The sequence below is a fragment of the Clarias gariepinus genome, chromosome 17 (genome assembly GCF_024256425.1).
Source record: "Clarias gariepinus isolate MV-2021 ecotype Netherlands chromosome 17, CGAR_prim_01v2, whole genome shotgun sequence".
NCBI classification, from domain to species: Eukaryota; Metazoa; Chordata; class Actinopteri; order Siluriformes; family Clariidae; genus Clarias; species Clarias gariepinus.
In genome coordinates, this window is record NC_071116.1 from 15,429,995 (window position 1) to 15,446,237 (window position 16,243).

At 37.5% G+C, this 16,243-nt stretch overlaps 1 protein-coding gene across 1 annotated transcript in view; it reads right to left on the minus strand.

Moving 5' to 3' along the window:
* Nucleotides 1-1,537: 1,537 nt before the first annotated feature.
* esama (endothelial cell adhesion molecule a) overlaps nt 1,538-16,243 on the minus strand; it is a 35,071-nt gene continuing 20,365 nt past the window's right edge. Inside the window, exons 2-7 of the mRNA XM_053516064.1 lie at nt 5,616-5,758; nt 5,035-5,245; nt 3,974-4,126; nt 3,682-3,804; nt 3,389-3,521; nt 1,538-2,881 (exon numbers count right to left, since the gene is read on the minus strand). Of these exons, the coding sequence (XP_053372039.1) occupies nt 2,428-2,881; nt 3,389-3,521; nt 3,682-3,804; nt 3,974-4,126; nt 5,035-5,245; nt 5,616-5,758 (1,217 nt within the window). The 3' untranslated portion in view covers nt 1,538-2,427. The remainder of the gene's footprint in view (nt 2,882-3,388; nt 3,522-3,681; nt 3,805-3,973; nt 4,127-5,034; nt 5,246-5,615; nt 5,759-16,243) is intronic.

Consider the following 16,243-nt stretch of genomic DNA (forward strand, 5'->3'; position numbering starts at 1 on the left):
GTCACATCTACCGTACAGTCTTGACCTCACTCCAAACCATTTCCACATGTTTGGGCTATTAAAGGAGTTTCTGGGAGGCCAGCGTTTCAGACATGAGGCAGGCATGTCCGATCATGGCACTGGCATACTGGAAAATCTTTATAACTTGACGGTATCCAAGCACCAGTGAAACACTGGGATAAGTGCATTAGTGTAGCAGGGGATTATATAGAGAAATAAAGGTAGTTTTTGCTGTTATAAATAACAGTGTTCAAAAGTCCCAGTTTGACTTGAGCTCCTCTCATACATGAAACACTAAACAATACACAGTAAATTAATATAGTAGCACAAGTACTTGTTAGATCGCAATTTACCAAAAAAAAAAAAAAAACATTCTACAGGCAATAATATAATATAGTAATATGTAATATGTAAAAAGGTTTTAAATATTGTGATATAGTTATATTTTGACAATGGAACATGGTAAAAGGACCAAATTATTTGGGATTGTAGTTTATATGGCTATAAGAACCTGCCTCGCTGTGTAGTATTGTAGAAGTTAGACTATTTTAATACAGCAGTTGATTCCTTGACAAAGTTTAGTTTTTAGTGAAGTTTGCTTTTTTAATTTATTAGTGCTGGAATATATATATATATATATATATATATATATATACATTGTATCCTACAAATGATAATGTTTAATAGATATATTACTTGCATTGTAACCATCTTGATTTTACATAAAATCCATAATGTACTGTACTAGGGTCTATACGTGTGATTTCTGATTATACTCTGTTAGAACACCTTTTATGTTGCATAATTATGAGGGGTCAAAAACAGCATAATCAAAAAGATGTGTTCTAAGGCATGAATAAAAATTGAATATACTGTAATGCCTGCTACATACTCCCTATAACTGAATTATAACACCAGTTATTGCCATTCTTGCAATTATTCAAATAGCCAATCATGCAGCAGCAGCAGGGAAACGCATACAATTATACAGATTGCGCCCCCAAGTGGTGCAACAGATAAGTGTTCACTATGTCACTCCAAGTTTAAATGTTGATGTCACAGTTGGCTTCGAGCAAAGGAAGCACAATTGGCTGTGCTCTCTGGATGGGAGGGATGGAATAACTCTTCCTTTTCCTCACAGCAACATTATCTAATTGTGGGCGTCTGTGATCTCATCTATGTTGAGGGTGTTTTGCTACACTGTGGCACAGCCTAAGCAGGCATTTAAAAAGATGTAGATGGCTGTCCTTATTTTTCTCAGAGAAAAAACTTTATTCTTACTCTCTGGTTGTTGTCGTACAGAAGGGGAGCCCTGGATTAAAATGTGACTTAATCAGGAAGGAAAGACTATGATAGTCATAATAACCACTTTTTAAAACAACAAGCAGAAAATAATTTCACAATCAAAACATCATACCTTCAGGATTATGGATAATAACAGTAGAAAAACACACTTTCAGCCAAGAAATATGGGGTTTCTTTTCCCAGTTTTTAGCTGCCCAGTGTTATGTCATATCAATGTGTAATGCAAAACCTGTGCCAAAACCCAGGTTTATTGACAAATATTTTGAGTAAAAAATAGTTTCACTTTTACAATAAATCCACTACAACATGCCTGTCTCAGATATAATTATTCCCCAAATTAATTACTATAATATACAGTTATAATTCCTTTTAATATACAGTCCAATGCTTTAAATAAAATCTTAATTTCAGTTAGAATAGAGTTTTAAATCCATCACCTGGATATTATACATCACTACTATATCTGCTCCACAGCATCAAAATAACAGGCAAACTAATTACATTAATACTTGTGTATACAAAATTCAAAAGTCTGCACTAAAAAAGACTGACAGCTACATTTCCAAAAAAAAAAAATAAAAAAATGCTACAATCTTTTTCTCTGCATGTATTTTTCCATAGTACACTTAGATACAGTAGACTCTTTCTCTGGACTTAGTCCAAAAACTGGCATTTAAGTTCTTTTATTTCTCTGGTTTAGCTGATGGGTATGTACAAGTTTGTGATAGGGAAAAAGAAACATAAAAATGTAAATAATGTACACTAGACCTACAATTCTATCAAGACGTTTTATCATATTTAACAAAAAATGGAAAAAGTCACTCTAGCTAACAATGAAGAGTAATGTGTGTCAGACTACCTGTAAATTTCCTGAAAAACATTGTACAAAAAAAAGATAATGAATGTGTTAAATAGAACATGTATTCAAAAGAATGATTGAATATATATAAACATTAAAAAAGTCAATTATGTAAATAAGGTAACATTACATGCTGCACATTTTCAGGACAGTCAGTGAAAAAACTCTAAAGCTCTTCGTTTTAATAAATTCACTTCCACATTCAGTCATTTCCAGTGTAAGTTCCAGCAGGGGGCACTCTACATAGCTAATAAACCTCAGCCTTAGACGAGAGAACCAGCTTGGTTCTGTGCAGGAACCATAATGGGCACGCCTCCCATGCGGGAGAGGTTGGCGGCGCTCACTCCGCTTGGGGTAGGAACATAGCGTGAGGTCGGGGGCTGAAGGGCTCCAGTCCTGGGTAGGGAGCCTCCATTGGAGCTGATGGGTGCAGGGGGATTGCTTAGTACCGAGACATTGTTGTTGTAGCCGGGCAGAGTGTGTTCTGGGGTGCTGGAGATGCCTGCGGGTTGGGGCCGGTAGCTTGTGCTGCTTGTGATGATAGAGGCGGTGTCAGAAGTGGGATATGTGATAGGGTATTGATGGTGATGGTTGTCGTGTGTGTCTAGAGGTAGAGGGCTGGAGCGAACAGATGACAGTGTGCCATTTTTAGAGATGATTTCAGAGCCTGTGCCACTCCTGGCCCATGAGACGCGTTTAGGAGCCTGAGCGTCCTCCCTGTTAAAGACAGATTAAAGATGTGTTTTAGTTTATTTGGAACCACACAGACAGAATGATATTTATAAACTACTTTAAAATATTCTTTTTTGATACAGTACCGTAACAAGGTAAAAGTTTGGACACAAGTTTGGATATATTTTTCTATATTCTAGGAAAATATTGGATATTTAAAAATTATGGAATAACACAGATTGAATTAGGTAGTTAATCAATACTAACTGTTCAAAGGAGATTATTGCATATTTTGGATTTTGGAACCAACCATCATTGGTTTACAGTGTAGAAAGAAAGAAAAAAATAAAAAACACCATAAAATTAGAAGTTGTGTCCAAACTCTTGACTTGTAGTGTACTACTACAAATTCAAACTTATGTTTAAAGAGTATAAATGGAAAGAAGTAAATTGCGCATTGTGAATAAACACAGAAAATCAATCTGCATTTAAATATAGCACCAAGTATTAATATCACTATATGAAGTGGCATATAAAGTGGCAGTGACTTACTTGATATCGTTGGCCAAATCGTCCTCTGTCTCCTTCTTTCTCCGTCCCCAGAAGAAAATGATGGCAAGGATAATGAGGATGAGACCCAACAAAACACCTATTGTGGCACCAGCTATCACCCCAGCCTTAGATGCTAGTTGACAAGAAAAATACATATTCTGTATCTGAATGTTTTTCAATAAAACGAGTATTACATTTAACCATGTAAGTTAGTATCTGCCACTAAATGTCCGGGTTGATGAGACTGTAAAATGTTCAAGAGAACTTAAAACCCAACATGTAAACAGACTTACAAGTGATGACCTCCAGGTTAATGTAACACTTGGCAACTCCTGCAGAGTTTGATGCTGTACACTCGTACTTCCCAGACATGTTGGTACTCAGGTTATTCAGCTTGAGGATGCCTGTAACCTCATCTGAAAGAAATCACACATTCTCACAATTTCTGGGTGACCTTTATATCTTGTAAATGCTGTCTAATCCGAGTGTGCTTTACTTTGTCAAATCAATCCTTATAGACTAATGTATTATATTCCATGTTATTTGTAATAGTGAACATCTGATTTGTGTGATCTGTGAACTTACTGAGAGCGGGGGAGAAGAAAATCTCAGAGGTGGGGCTGGTTCTGGACCATTTGTACTTCGGTGCAGGTTTGCCAGAGCTCTTGCAGGTGAGTGTGACATTGGATTTGACTTCTGGCGTTCCTTGCAGCTCGCAAACGGGCATAGAAGGAGGAACTGCAAAATGCAGGAAGACAAATAATAACAGTGGAATAAAAACAGAATTTGGGCGATGATTTATCATTTAGAATAACTTATATTACCTATACCTATATTACCTTAGAATATATTATAGGTGTGGCCATATCACTAGCCCAAGCAGTTAGAAGCTAAGTTTGTTCTGAAATAAGAATTATGGCGGATGACAGATTTGTGCTGCTTAGTAAAACTTAGCTTTTTTTTTTTATTTGAAATTGTTAAATGTTTAAAATTTCTTGTAATTTATTAAATCGTAATACAGAACTGGAATATTACAATAATAATACAACCTATGTAGATATCCTGATAGTATACACATCAATAGAGCCACAAGAATAGGGAAACTATTTTAATGGCATATTAATCAGCTTGCAGAAATAACAGACAATCTTTTCCTAATCAGACTCATGCGGGTAAGTGGAAACACATTAAACCAATCAAAATAAAGTGCAATACTATGTCTTATAACTCCAATGCTAGTAAACAATAAAAAATAGAGGTTAGTCAGATTCATATTATATCTTTTATGTAATTTGTGTGATAAAACAACACTTGTATCCAAAAGATTGGCGAATGATTTCAGAAGATAATCATATCATTTGTTTATTTCCCTTAGTTGATATCAATTATAGTTAATTACCAGAGAGTGGCCCAAAAGTCTGAATTCATATCAGTACAAAGATAAGTTCAAATATAAATTACAGCAAAGGCCCAAATTGATGGCCTCTGACTCTGGACTGGAGAAGAAGAATCCTAATCCAAGATACTTTCACACATGATCTACGGGACAGGCATGTTGTAGTGGATTTATTGTAAAAGATCTGGTCTAAGGTGTTTGGATGAGAAATGTGTTTATTTTTTAATTTATTTATTTTCATTGTACTCACCTGTCACATCAAGTGTCAGCTCCTTTGGAGGTACAGAAATATTGGGCAGTACCAACTGGCACACATATCGTCCAGAATCAGACTCAACCACGTTATTGAGGTAAATCGACATGTTGTTATTGGGCATTTTATAGACAAACCCCACTCTGCCTACATATGCAGGGTTGATGACAGGCGCATGAGGAATGGTGACAGTTATAAAGTCAGTAATCTATAAAGAGAGGGGGGGGGGGGGGGGAAGTGAAAAGTTACAGACTTCATAAAATTCTCTTGTTTTCTATTAATCCAAGGTACACCCAATGTCATGATCTGAAGGCTGGTGATTCCCTAGTGTCAAAATTAATGTTGATGGGTATGAACTATACATACAATTTTCCAAATACATTTTTAATTTGTTAAATTTAGAAAAGTTAAAGTTGTTAAAGTTTAGAAAATCTAAAAACACATCTTTCCTTGCATACTTTATTTACTTACTATTTGCTCTAGTTTTAATGTCCAACTCCATTTACTTATGTTTATGATGACATGGCGCTTTTTAGATAATCTTCTAAAAAATGTTACCCACAACTTATGTTACCCACTCTTTCAGATGAAGTAGCAAAGTAGTTCCAGACAATGGTGCCTGAGGTGAGGACATCTCCTGTGTATATGGCCTGGAGGACTAAATTCTGCCCCTGAATCGCCACCACATTCGTCTGGGGCAACTGAAGCTCGGCCAAAAATCCTAAATGAAGACAGACAAACAATGATATATGGGAGAGAAAAAAAGAATGCAAGTTTACAGAATAATCTTATAGAAACTGTGCTGCAGCATAATGTATAATACTGAAAAGAACATGCACTGTTAGTGTAGCGGTTAGGAATGTTACATATAGATGTGATAAATTACATTGGAACGTTGAAACGAGATTTATAGCTTTTAAATGATCTAAGCAATTATTACACACCTAATTGAATTATAAAAATTCTTACAATATTACAAAAATTCTTCTTTGTCTTTCGGCTGTTCCCTTTCAGGGGTCGCCACAGCGAATCACTTGCCTCCATCTAACCCTATCCTCTGCATCCTCTTCTCTCACACCAACTAACTTCATGTCCTCTCTCACTGCATCCATAAATCTCTTCTTTGGTCTTCCTCTAGACCTCCTGCCTGGCAGTTCCAACCTCAGCATCCTTCTACCGATATATTCACAATCTCTCCTCTGAACATGCCCAAACCACCTCAATCTGGCCTCTCTGACTTTATCTCCAAAACATCTAACGTGGGTTGTCCCTCTGATAAACTCATTCTTAATCCTATCCATCCTTGTCACTCCCAAAGAGAACCTCAACATCTTTAGCTCTGCTACCTCCAACTCTGCCTCCTGTCTTTTCTTCAGCGCCACTGTCTCTAAGCCGTAGAGCATCGCTGGTCTCACCACTGTCCTGTACACCTTTCCTTTCATTCTCGCTGATACTCTTTTATCGCACAACACACCTGACACTTTTCTCCACCCATTCCAACCTGCCTGTACCCGCCTCTTCACCCCCTTTCCACACTCCCCGTTGCTCTGGACCGTTGACCCCAAGTACTTAAAATCCTGCACCTTCTTTACCTCTGCTCCCTGTAGCCTCACCGATCCTCCTGGGTCACTCTCATTTACACACATGTATTCCGTCTTGCTGCGGCTAACCTTCATTCCTCTGCTTTCCAGAGCATACCTCCACCTCTCCAAATTTTCCTCCACCTGTTCCCCGCTCTCGCTACAGAGCACAATGTCATCTGCAAACATCATAGTCCATGGCGACTCCTGTCTAACCTTATCTGTCATCCTGTCCATCACCAGAGCAAACAAAAAGGGGCTTAGAGCTGATCCTTGATGCAGACCCACCTCCACCTTAAACTCTTCTGTCACACCTACAGCACATCTTACCACTGTCTTACAGCTCTCATACATGTCCTGCACCACTCTAACATACTTCTCTGCCACTCCAGACTTCCTCATACAATACCACTGCTCCTCTCTTGGCACCCTGTCATACGCTTTCTCTAAATCTAAAAAGACACAATGCAACTCCCTGTTACCTTCTCTGTACTTCTCCGCCAGCATCCTCAAAGCAAATACTGCATCTAATGTACTCTTTCTAGGCATAAAACCATATTGCTGCTCACAAATGCTCACCTCTGCCCTTAACCTAGCTTCCACTACTCTTTCCCACAGCTTCATTGTCTGGCTCATTAGCTTTATACCTCTATAATTGCCACAGCTTTGCACATCTCCCTTGTTCTTACAAATTGGCACCAATACACTTCTCCTCCATTCCTCTGGAATCCTCTCACTCTCCAAGATCCTGTTAAACAAACTTGTCAAAAACTACTGCCACCTCTCCTAAGCACTTCCATACCTCCACAGGTATGTCATCAGGACCAACAGCCTTTCCACTCTCCACTCTCTTCTACCAATATTTGCTACTTCCTGTTCCACAACAGTCACCTCTTCTACTCTTTGTTCTCTTTCGTTTTCCTCATTCATCAACTCCTTAAAGTACTCCTTCCATCTTCCCATCACCCTCCTGGCATCTGTCAGTACATTTCCATCTCTATCTTTAATCACTCTAACCTGCTGCACATCCTTCCCATCTCTATCTCTTTGCCTTGCCAACCTGTACAGATCCCCCTCTCCCTCCTTACTGTCTAGCCTAGCATACAAGTCCTCATATGCTCTTTGTTTGGCCTTTGCCACCTCTACCTTCACCTTACTCTGCATCTCCCTGTACTCCTGTCTACTCTCTTCAGTCCTCTCAGTGTCCCACTTCTTCTTAGCTAGCCTCTTTCCCTGTATACACTCCTGGACTTCCTCATTCCACCACCAAGTCTCCTTGTCCACTTTCCCCTTACCTGATGATACACCAAGTACCCTCCTACCTGTCTCCCTGATCACATTGGCTGTAGTTGTCCAGTCAACTGAAAGCACCTCCTGACTACCCATAGCCTGTCTCAACTCCTCCCTAAAGACTTCACAACATTCTTCCTTTCTCAGCTTCCACCACTTTGTCCTCTTCGCCTTCCTCACCACCAGGGTTATTTTGCACACCACCATTCTGTGTTGTCTGGCTACACTCTCCCCTACCAACACTTTGCAGTCACTGATCTCTTTCAGGTTACAACGTCGACACAAGATGTAGTCGACCTGAGTGCTTCTGCCTCCACTCTTATATGTCACCCTATGTTCCTGCCTCTTCTGGAAGAAAGTATTTATTACTGCCATTTCCATCCTCTTTGCAAAGTCCACCACCATCTGTCCTTCTACATTCCTGTCCTGAAAACCAAACCTGCCCATCACATTTTCCTCACCTCTGTTCCCTTCCCCAACATGTCCATTGAAGTCTGCACCAATCACCACTCTCTCCCCTCTGGGGATGCTCTGCATCACTTCATCTAACTCACTCCAGAATTTCTCCTTCTCTTTTAACTCACATCCTACCTGTGGGGCATAACCACTAACAACATTGAACATTATCCCTTCAATTTCCAGCTTCAGACTCATCACCCTATCTGATACTCTCTTCACCTCTAGAACATTCCTTACAAACAAAAATAGTATTGAAAAAAAAAATATTTAGTACTGTAAAATTCAAAATACATTTAAATTTTGCAAGCAATTTTCAAACAAATGTACTAATACTTACCTACACATTCAACATTTGCAGTATTACCTTCATGGTCTGCACAAGCAGCATTTAGATTTTGCAAATATTAAATTATTATACATCATATCTCTAATTATCTGTTAGATTAGATGGTCAATTTATGTTATCCATTACTTATTATATATTCATATCATCATCATATATATCCATTATATATCTTCTATAATATGCATTAAAAATAAGGTACCGTACTGCACATAGATCACCTCATGAGGGCAGCAAATCTGCAACTTATCTCAGCTTTCGTGCCATCGTAAGATCACAATGCTTTCCTGTGACTGTATTGCTAATGCATTCAAGAAAACCTTCAGTCCAGGGACAAGAACGATTCCAGATATCTTTTTGGTTGTGTAGTGTGAAAAGTGCAACGTGAAAAGTTGAAAAAAATCAAGTCTTCGATTTTTTTTTCTTCACTACATTAATCCTGATGTAAAGATCCATTGACATTATACTAATGGTTTATGACAGCTTCACAAAGTGATAGATAGATTTTATTGACCTTCTGATTACAGTTGACATGACTGACGCACATAAACCAGGTTCTGTTATAGTAACAGTTGTAAAAGGTCTTTATTTAATTTACTGCAGCCTTCCTATCAGCTCAAAACAGTCATTCTACTCTGACCTCTCATCAACATGGCATGTCTGGGTGTAGGATTTATTTATTTATTTATTTATTTATGTATCTATTTATTTATTAAGGCGGTCTTTCTTACCCTACAGACTGTGTGTGTGTGTGTATAAAAATCTGAGATCAACAGTATCTAAAATACCCAATCAGACAACCAACATCCATGCCACAGTCAAAGTAACTGCAATCACAATGTGACACTTTTAAAATAAATGTTTTCATGTATAAAAGGTTATAACGTGTTCATTTTATATTCTTTTTTAAGTTTTGTATGATACAGAGACGGTGACTCTCACTGCTGGCTCAGAGGTAGATGTGTCACCTGACACAGACCTGAGTCTTGAGCCATTATCCTGACAATTTGTAAATAAGCATAGTGTCAAAACAGGAGAAAAACTTTATATGAGGGAAGTACCAGGAGTAACATTGATTGGACATTGAAAAGTCAAGTGCAAGACATCCGGCTAGTCCTAAAGCTACTAATGATCACCCATTATCACAGCTCTCTAATGATATGTCACATCAGTCTGAGTGCTAATCTAATTTACTCCAGTCTATCACATTAGCTTATCTAATGACCCGCAAAATGACTTTTGGCATTCCGCTTTCATTCTGGCTTATAATAATGATTGTTTTGCCTAACGTACATAATGTATACAACATCCATCTGTTACAAGAATCTCAGTACACAGTTAATGCCTTTCACACTGAGCTATCATAGCTAATGATTCAATGCTCCCTTGAGGTCTAAACTAAAAACAGTTGTTTTAAAAACTTTCTATTTCAATACTTATTACAAATGCCTATAAATTTCACCTGCACAAGTCAATTTCAGTAATTTAAACAAATAAAATGAAATGTCTGTTCCAAGCATGTTTAAATGAGATGGAAAAAATTATGTGATAATGTAGATTTAGTATTACATACAGTACAATATAAACAGAAACACAGAATATAGAGAAAAGTAAAAAAAATTATAATAATAATAGACGCTCCAGAAGCTGCTAGGAAAAGATGAAGAATAAGGGGAATTTATTGGTTAGTATGACATAAAGAGTGATATGTAAGTCTGGTAATTATTGTGGAACGAAGGATATTTTGTGGTAACTTCTTGTACAATGCAGGACTCGCCCTTAGCTATCCTACAAGAAGGTGAGGAGATAAGGAATTTGAAATAAGACTGCCATGTGGGAAGGAAATGAAAGAGAGAGAGAGGACAAAGAGAGAGGACACAGGGGGAGAGAGAGGGAGGGAGAGGGCAGAGAGAGACCGCTATCTCTTTCTATTCACCTTTTGATGTGTGGTGGTTAGTCAACTCACAGCAGCAGGTGGGTCAAATATGATTTACTGTGATGACGTGTACAAGTTAGTTTTTGGAGTGAAAGGTAAACGTGATGCGTTTATTTTATTTCAGTCAAGCTAATGTGAAAGAAATTACATATTGACTGTCAAACTTTGGGAAGCACTGTAATGAGAAAAATACATCTCACTGACAAAAGGCTTCCTGACTACAAACACTTTTAGAAGTCCTACTTTAGGATCCCCCTAAAAGATCCTAGGGGTCAGTTTAGATTTACAGCTAAAAACTCCACATCTGTGTAAATATAGAGGCAACACAAAAGTAATGACTTTATGTCTGTTTAAGTGCATGGGTGTAAGGTATTGGGTGTAAATATACAGCATAATATTGATCCACAGTCTCACTGACTAAGTGAAAAAACCCAAGTATTGACCCGCAATTAATTCCGGACCTCTCAAAGGGTACCCACTGTGGGATTATATATGTTTAAATCATATAAATACATACAGCATAGACAGTTCACAGTCATCTCTATGAAAATGAGAAAAGGACTGATTAATTTATTTAACCATGCACGCACGCCATTCAAAAGGGAAACTGCTACATGCAAAAGAAAAACACCTGATATGCTGTTACAGTGAAAAATGTACAGGTCTATCATTGATCTTTTGGTTCTATCTTGAGGCAATATATTTAGGAAGCATTGACTGACTGTTGTGCACGAAATACAACCATGTTGTAGGTTAAAACGTGGACGCCTCTACCATGAGGTTAAGAACAAATCTTCCAAATAGATAATGACCCTAGTCATGGAAAGACCACATCAATCTCTGCAAAGAAACCATACTGAAAACATATGATCTGAATTCAGCTCCAACAAACAAGAAGGACAAACCAATCAATCAGCCATAACAATAACACTGCTTCAGTTATAAACCAGAAAACTGGGGACAGGTTTGTGGGCACCCAAGGGTCATATATGGCTCTGGGGAAATTATTCTGACAGATCATGTTCATATTAAATCATATCAGATCATACAATACATCATGCATTTGTATTCTGAAGAGAGTGGTCTCTTAGTTGATGACTTACTAAAGAAATGAAGCAGCGTAAAATGATGTAAATAGTATACTATGAACTTTATTGTCTCAATCAACTTCAACCTTGACCTCGCCAACACAATTCCATAGACATGTAAAAGATGCATTGAAGCTCTTCTGGCACCATCCAACACCTTACACTTCATGTGGGTTTTAGTGTTATTATAGTTTATATGGGGTCAAGGAGAAAATATTATAATAAAAGAAAATCACAGATACAATAATGATATTGTATACTATGAACAATATTGTGCACATATGTATGTGAGAAATGACTGTAGCAGCAGTACAGATTAAAGAGCACTTTAACAGGAATTGTGCTAGAGGAGTGCTTTAATGGCAACCCCATATTATACACAAACAGTTGTGGAGGCTAACATGACTTTCTTGACCTTAATCCAAACCACAAAATAAAGTAAATTAATCAAAATGTTGTCATCTCCTTCTTAAAACATTTCAGTTCAGCATGAAAAGGTCAATCCTTTAAAATATATTTCACACTCAATATGACAAGTGATGCAGTAGAAAGATCAGGAAATGCAAAAATACGTTTCAGTTCTGGATCTTCCCATGTGTAGTGTTTGTGCATGTCACTCTTTTTCAGTTGTCTTGTACAGGGTTGCAGGAGCCCTGGAGTCTGTCCCAGAGAGCTCAGGGCACTAGGCTGGGTACACCCTGGACATTGTGACAATCCATCGCAGGACATTTACATACTCACTCACTCACTAACTCACACACAGGCAAGTTGGAAATCTCGATTAGCCTAAGCTGCAAGTTTTTCGACTGTGGGAGGAAACCCACCAAGCCACCCATAAACCCCCACACACAGACCTTATGAGGGAATAAGATGGTGCGAGGCCACTATGCCACTGCGCCACTTGTCTGTGCAAGCAAAAATATTATTTCTTGTGAAAAAATAGGAGCCGGGCCCATGCTAGAACCATAAAATGGCGTCATGATACAACAGCTCTTATAACCCAGGGGTCCAGTCACTTAATTTAGCATTTAATTTAACAAACACTTGTGTAAATAAAATTACAAAAGATTTATGTTAAAAATATGCTTCTTCATTACCCATTTTTGTGTGTACATGCTATACTATACTGTACTGTACTACACTATATATTAGTTTCCCTATATTATTTTATATTAACTTAAAGAGGATAAAAAAATTGAGGAGACAAGTTTAGCCATGATATGTTCACCTCCAAATCCCTTTGAAAAATGAAAAAGCAAGGAAGCTTATTATGAAATAAACAAAAAAAAAAACCCATAAACCCTACACACACACACACACACACACACACACACACACACACACACACACACACACACACAAAGTAATTACAGATATCATAGTGGGACACTTCTGAGATATATTTATAAGGATTTAGTTTAATTGCAGGGTGAAACTCTTGAGGAGGAAGTGAGTGTGTGCGTGCATGTGTGAGAGAGAGCGAGAAAGGCATGCAAGACAGCTTAGACCTCAGTGTAAGACTGAGAAGGATTGATTTTGATTTGATTTCAGAAAGCTGATAAGTGTCTGATATAGAATATTTAATAAGTGTATGATATAGATATTGATTAAAGCAGTAATGAGTGTGTAGTAAAATCTGATTTTGCATTACACCAGTCCTGCATGCCATACTAACATAAAACCATATTTGGCTTTTTGTTAATACAGAGAGATTAGGATATACAGTAAGTCACACTAGACTAAATGCAAAAATGAGGTCAAGTAAATACTTGACCTTGAAAAACACAAAAACTGACAAACTGAGGAAAAAATAAACACTAATTAATGTAGGGAGTTGCTTTCGCTGGACCTTGCTGCTTACTTATGTGTACAGTAGAAATCCTCAGTTTAAACACACAAAATTTAGAAAGGTTTGATACGGGCAAAGTGTACAGGAGGAGCAGCAACAAGTCTGTATTCGTCTGTAAATGCCATTATTCCTGCCTCTTCCTATTAAAAACATTCCCGGAAATATAGGCTCCAAAACAGCCAGCAGAAGACAAACACATGTACATACAACCATGAACACACCCATGTGGACCCAAATCCTTATCATATAACAGACAACACTAGGACTAGCCCAACTAACTTGTTTCAGAGATGCTTAACTAATAAAATACCATTAAATGGTTTTAAAAAATAATAATAATTCTTTAATAAATAAGAACTGCTGTGGCTTAAAATTTAAGACATAACTTTTATTCTAAAAGCAATAATCCATGAGTTACCTAACTATTAATAACTTAGATTACTTAACAAATTGATCCTTATTGATTGGAGCGTTCCACAGATAATCTAGACATGACTGATCTGGACTGATCATACATGGCTTAAAATAGTGCCTGAGCATGTTTGCACTTTGCTGATGCCCTGGAGGTGCTCCACGATCTTAACTCGTTTTAGTCTGGGATTCAGTTTGACTATAGAAGCAATTCCTGTTACAGCAGTGATTTCCCTCGAATCTATAGGTTTCTCACAAAGTTACTACATAGTTACATGGGCATTGCTGGCTGTTTGGATGTAAAACATCTGTCTACTTCATGGTCAGAATTTCATTTCTTAGTATCTCCACAGACTGTTCTTTTTAGCATGTCAACACTTTTGTTAACACCATTTGTTTAATTTGCTGCAATAGGTCAAACTACATCCAATTATGTAATAGCTTTACTGATGGCTTTAACCTGCTGCCTTAATTCATTTATTGTGAAGTGGTTAAACATGTGCATACTGTATTAATTATTTTCTGACAAACATGGTTCAGAAAATAAGATTTTATGACAGATTGCATGAACCTTTTGACCGAGATTACTTTTTTACCACTGAGCTTCATGGTAGTAAAAGTTTTTTTTCTCTATCAGCACATTCTGTTGTGTTTTATTCCTGAGTTAGACTGGTACGCTCTGAGACACTTACATACCTGCATGCAATTCTGTCTAGAATTGACAGCTTTGTGTTCAATCTGTACAACACTGAAGAAGCCAGATGATGCAATCCACTCAAGACACCCCGGATTAAGATGATGAGTTTTGCCTGGATTACAGCATGTATTACACAGAACAACAAAATGTGATCATCTCTGACACACACAGACATCGAATTTTGCCTATATTTTTAGACGGCTGATCATTATAAAAATAGCAAAGCCAAAGCGAAGGCCTGGCATGATGAAGAGGGATTATATTTGTACTTATAATTTCGCAGCGTGTTTCCCACATGCTGTCAACTCGATTTAGGGACGCTTTTTTTGTGTAAAACATCCATCCCTTCGTAGTCAGTGTAATTCCTTTGTGAAGTCTGTTTCACACAAGCAACTGAACAAACAGATGATGAATTAACTAATAACAAGCCAAAAACAGTTCACAGTACTCTCCTAGAGAGAGGAAAAGGTGAAAGGAAGGAAAGAAAACTTTAAGAGGTTGGACGCTGACGGGAACTGAGGGGTATTGTGTTTGGCTTGAAATAATCAGAGCTTGCTGTGCTTGAAGCTGCGTAGTCTGTGACTTGTGATTAGCTCAAAGGTCAAAAGAAACAAAGACAAAAGGATGTAGATACTGTAGTACGCCCAAAGCAACACACTCAGACCTCTGACTATATTACTGTACGTCTATAATTCTAAAGCCATTTTACAGTATACTGAATGAATGTACAGTTCAGAAAGTCTCTCTGCAGCAGCCAAATAGAGTATTAGTACTGTTTTGCCATGCCTTTTGTTTGGTGCCACCAGTCGGTTGTATCCGAGGAGTTCTTTGCACAACGTCAGCCGTTTTTTCTTGTGTAATAATGTTAACCATCAAAGAACGTGTGATAAATACACTGATTTAAGTTTGTGGAAAATATCAAGCACCTTTTCCGGAGACAAGAATACCACATTGCGATACTGTGCGAGAGTTATTAAGTAAATACATGAATAAAAATAATAATGAGTTTGATTAAACAAATATTTTCCCATGACCTACTCTACACAGCCACTGCAGAGAGATTTTTTAAATGCACATTACTTTTAATTTACGATACAGTTTTCAGTTTTTAGTTAAGTTAAACTAAGTCGACTAAGTATTCTAAATTCAACTTATTTTGTTCTGGTAAAAAACACATGGTAATAAATTACTATTTATGGAAAAATACAAATTAGTTGAATGTCACTGATCGTGGCTTCATTCCTAAAATGCCAGTCATAATTGACTCAACCCAAATGACATCAAATAAGGCATTCGAGCACCTTATAAGTCCTGGCATAATAACACAATCTAGAACCATGTTGGCAGATTTGCTGCCAAATTAGACAATAATCAGTCATAAATGTTTATATTTATCCAGCCCAAGATAAATAATTTAATCCTTAACAGTTCTTCAAGAACACTATTCCTCCTGGAAACTTGCCACCTGACCATGTTTCCTCCTCCTGCCTTATTTAGATTAAAAATTCCTTCTGATCGAACAGCCTGTTCTAACTGAGGTTGGAACAGTAAGT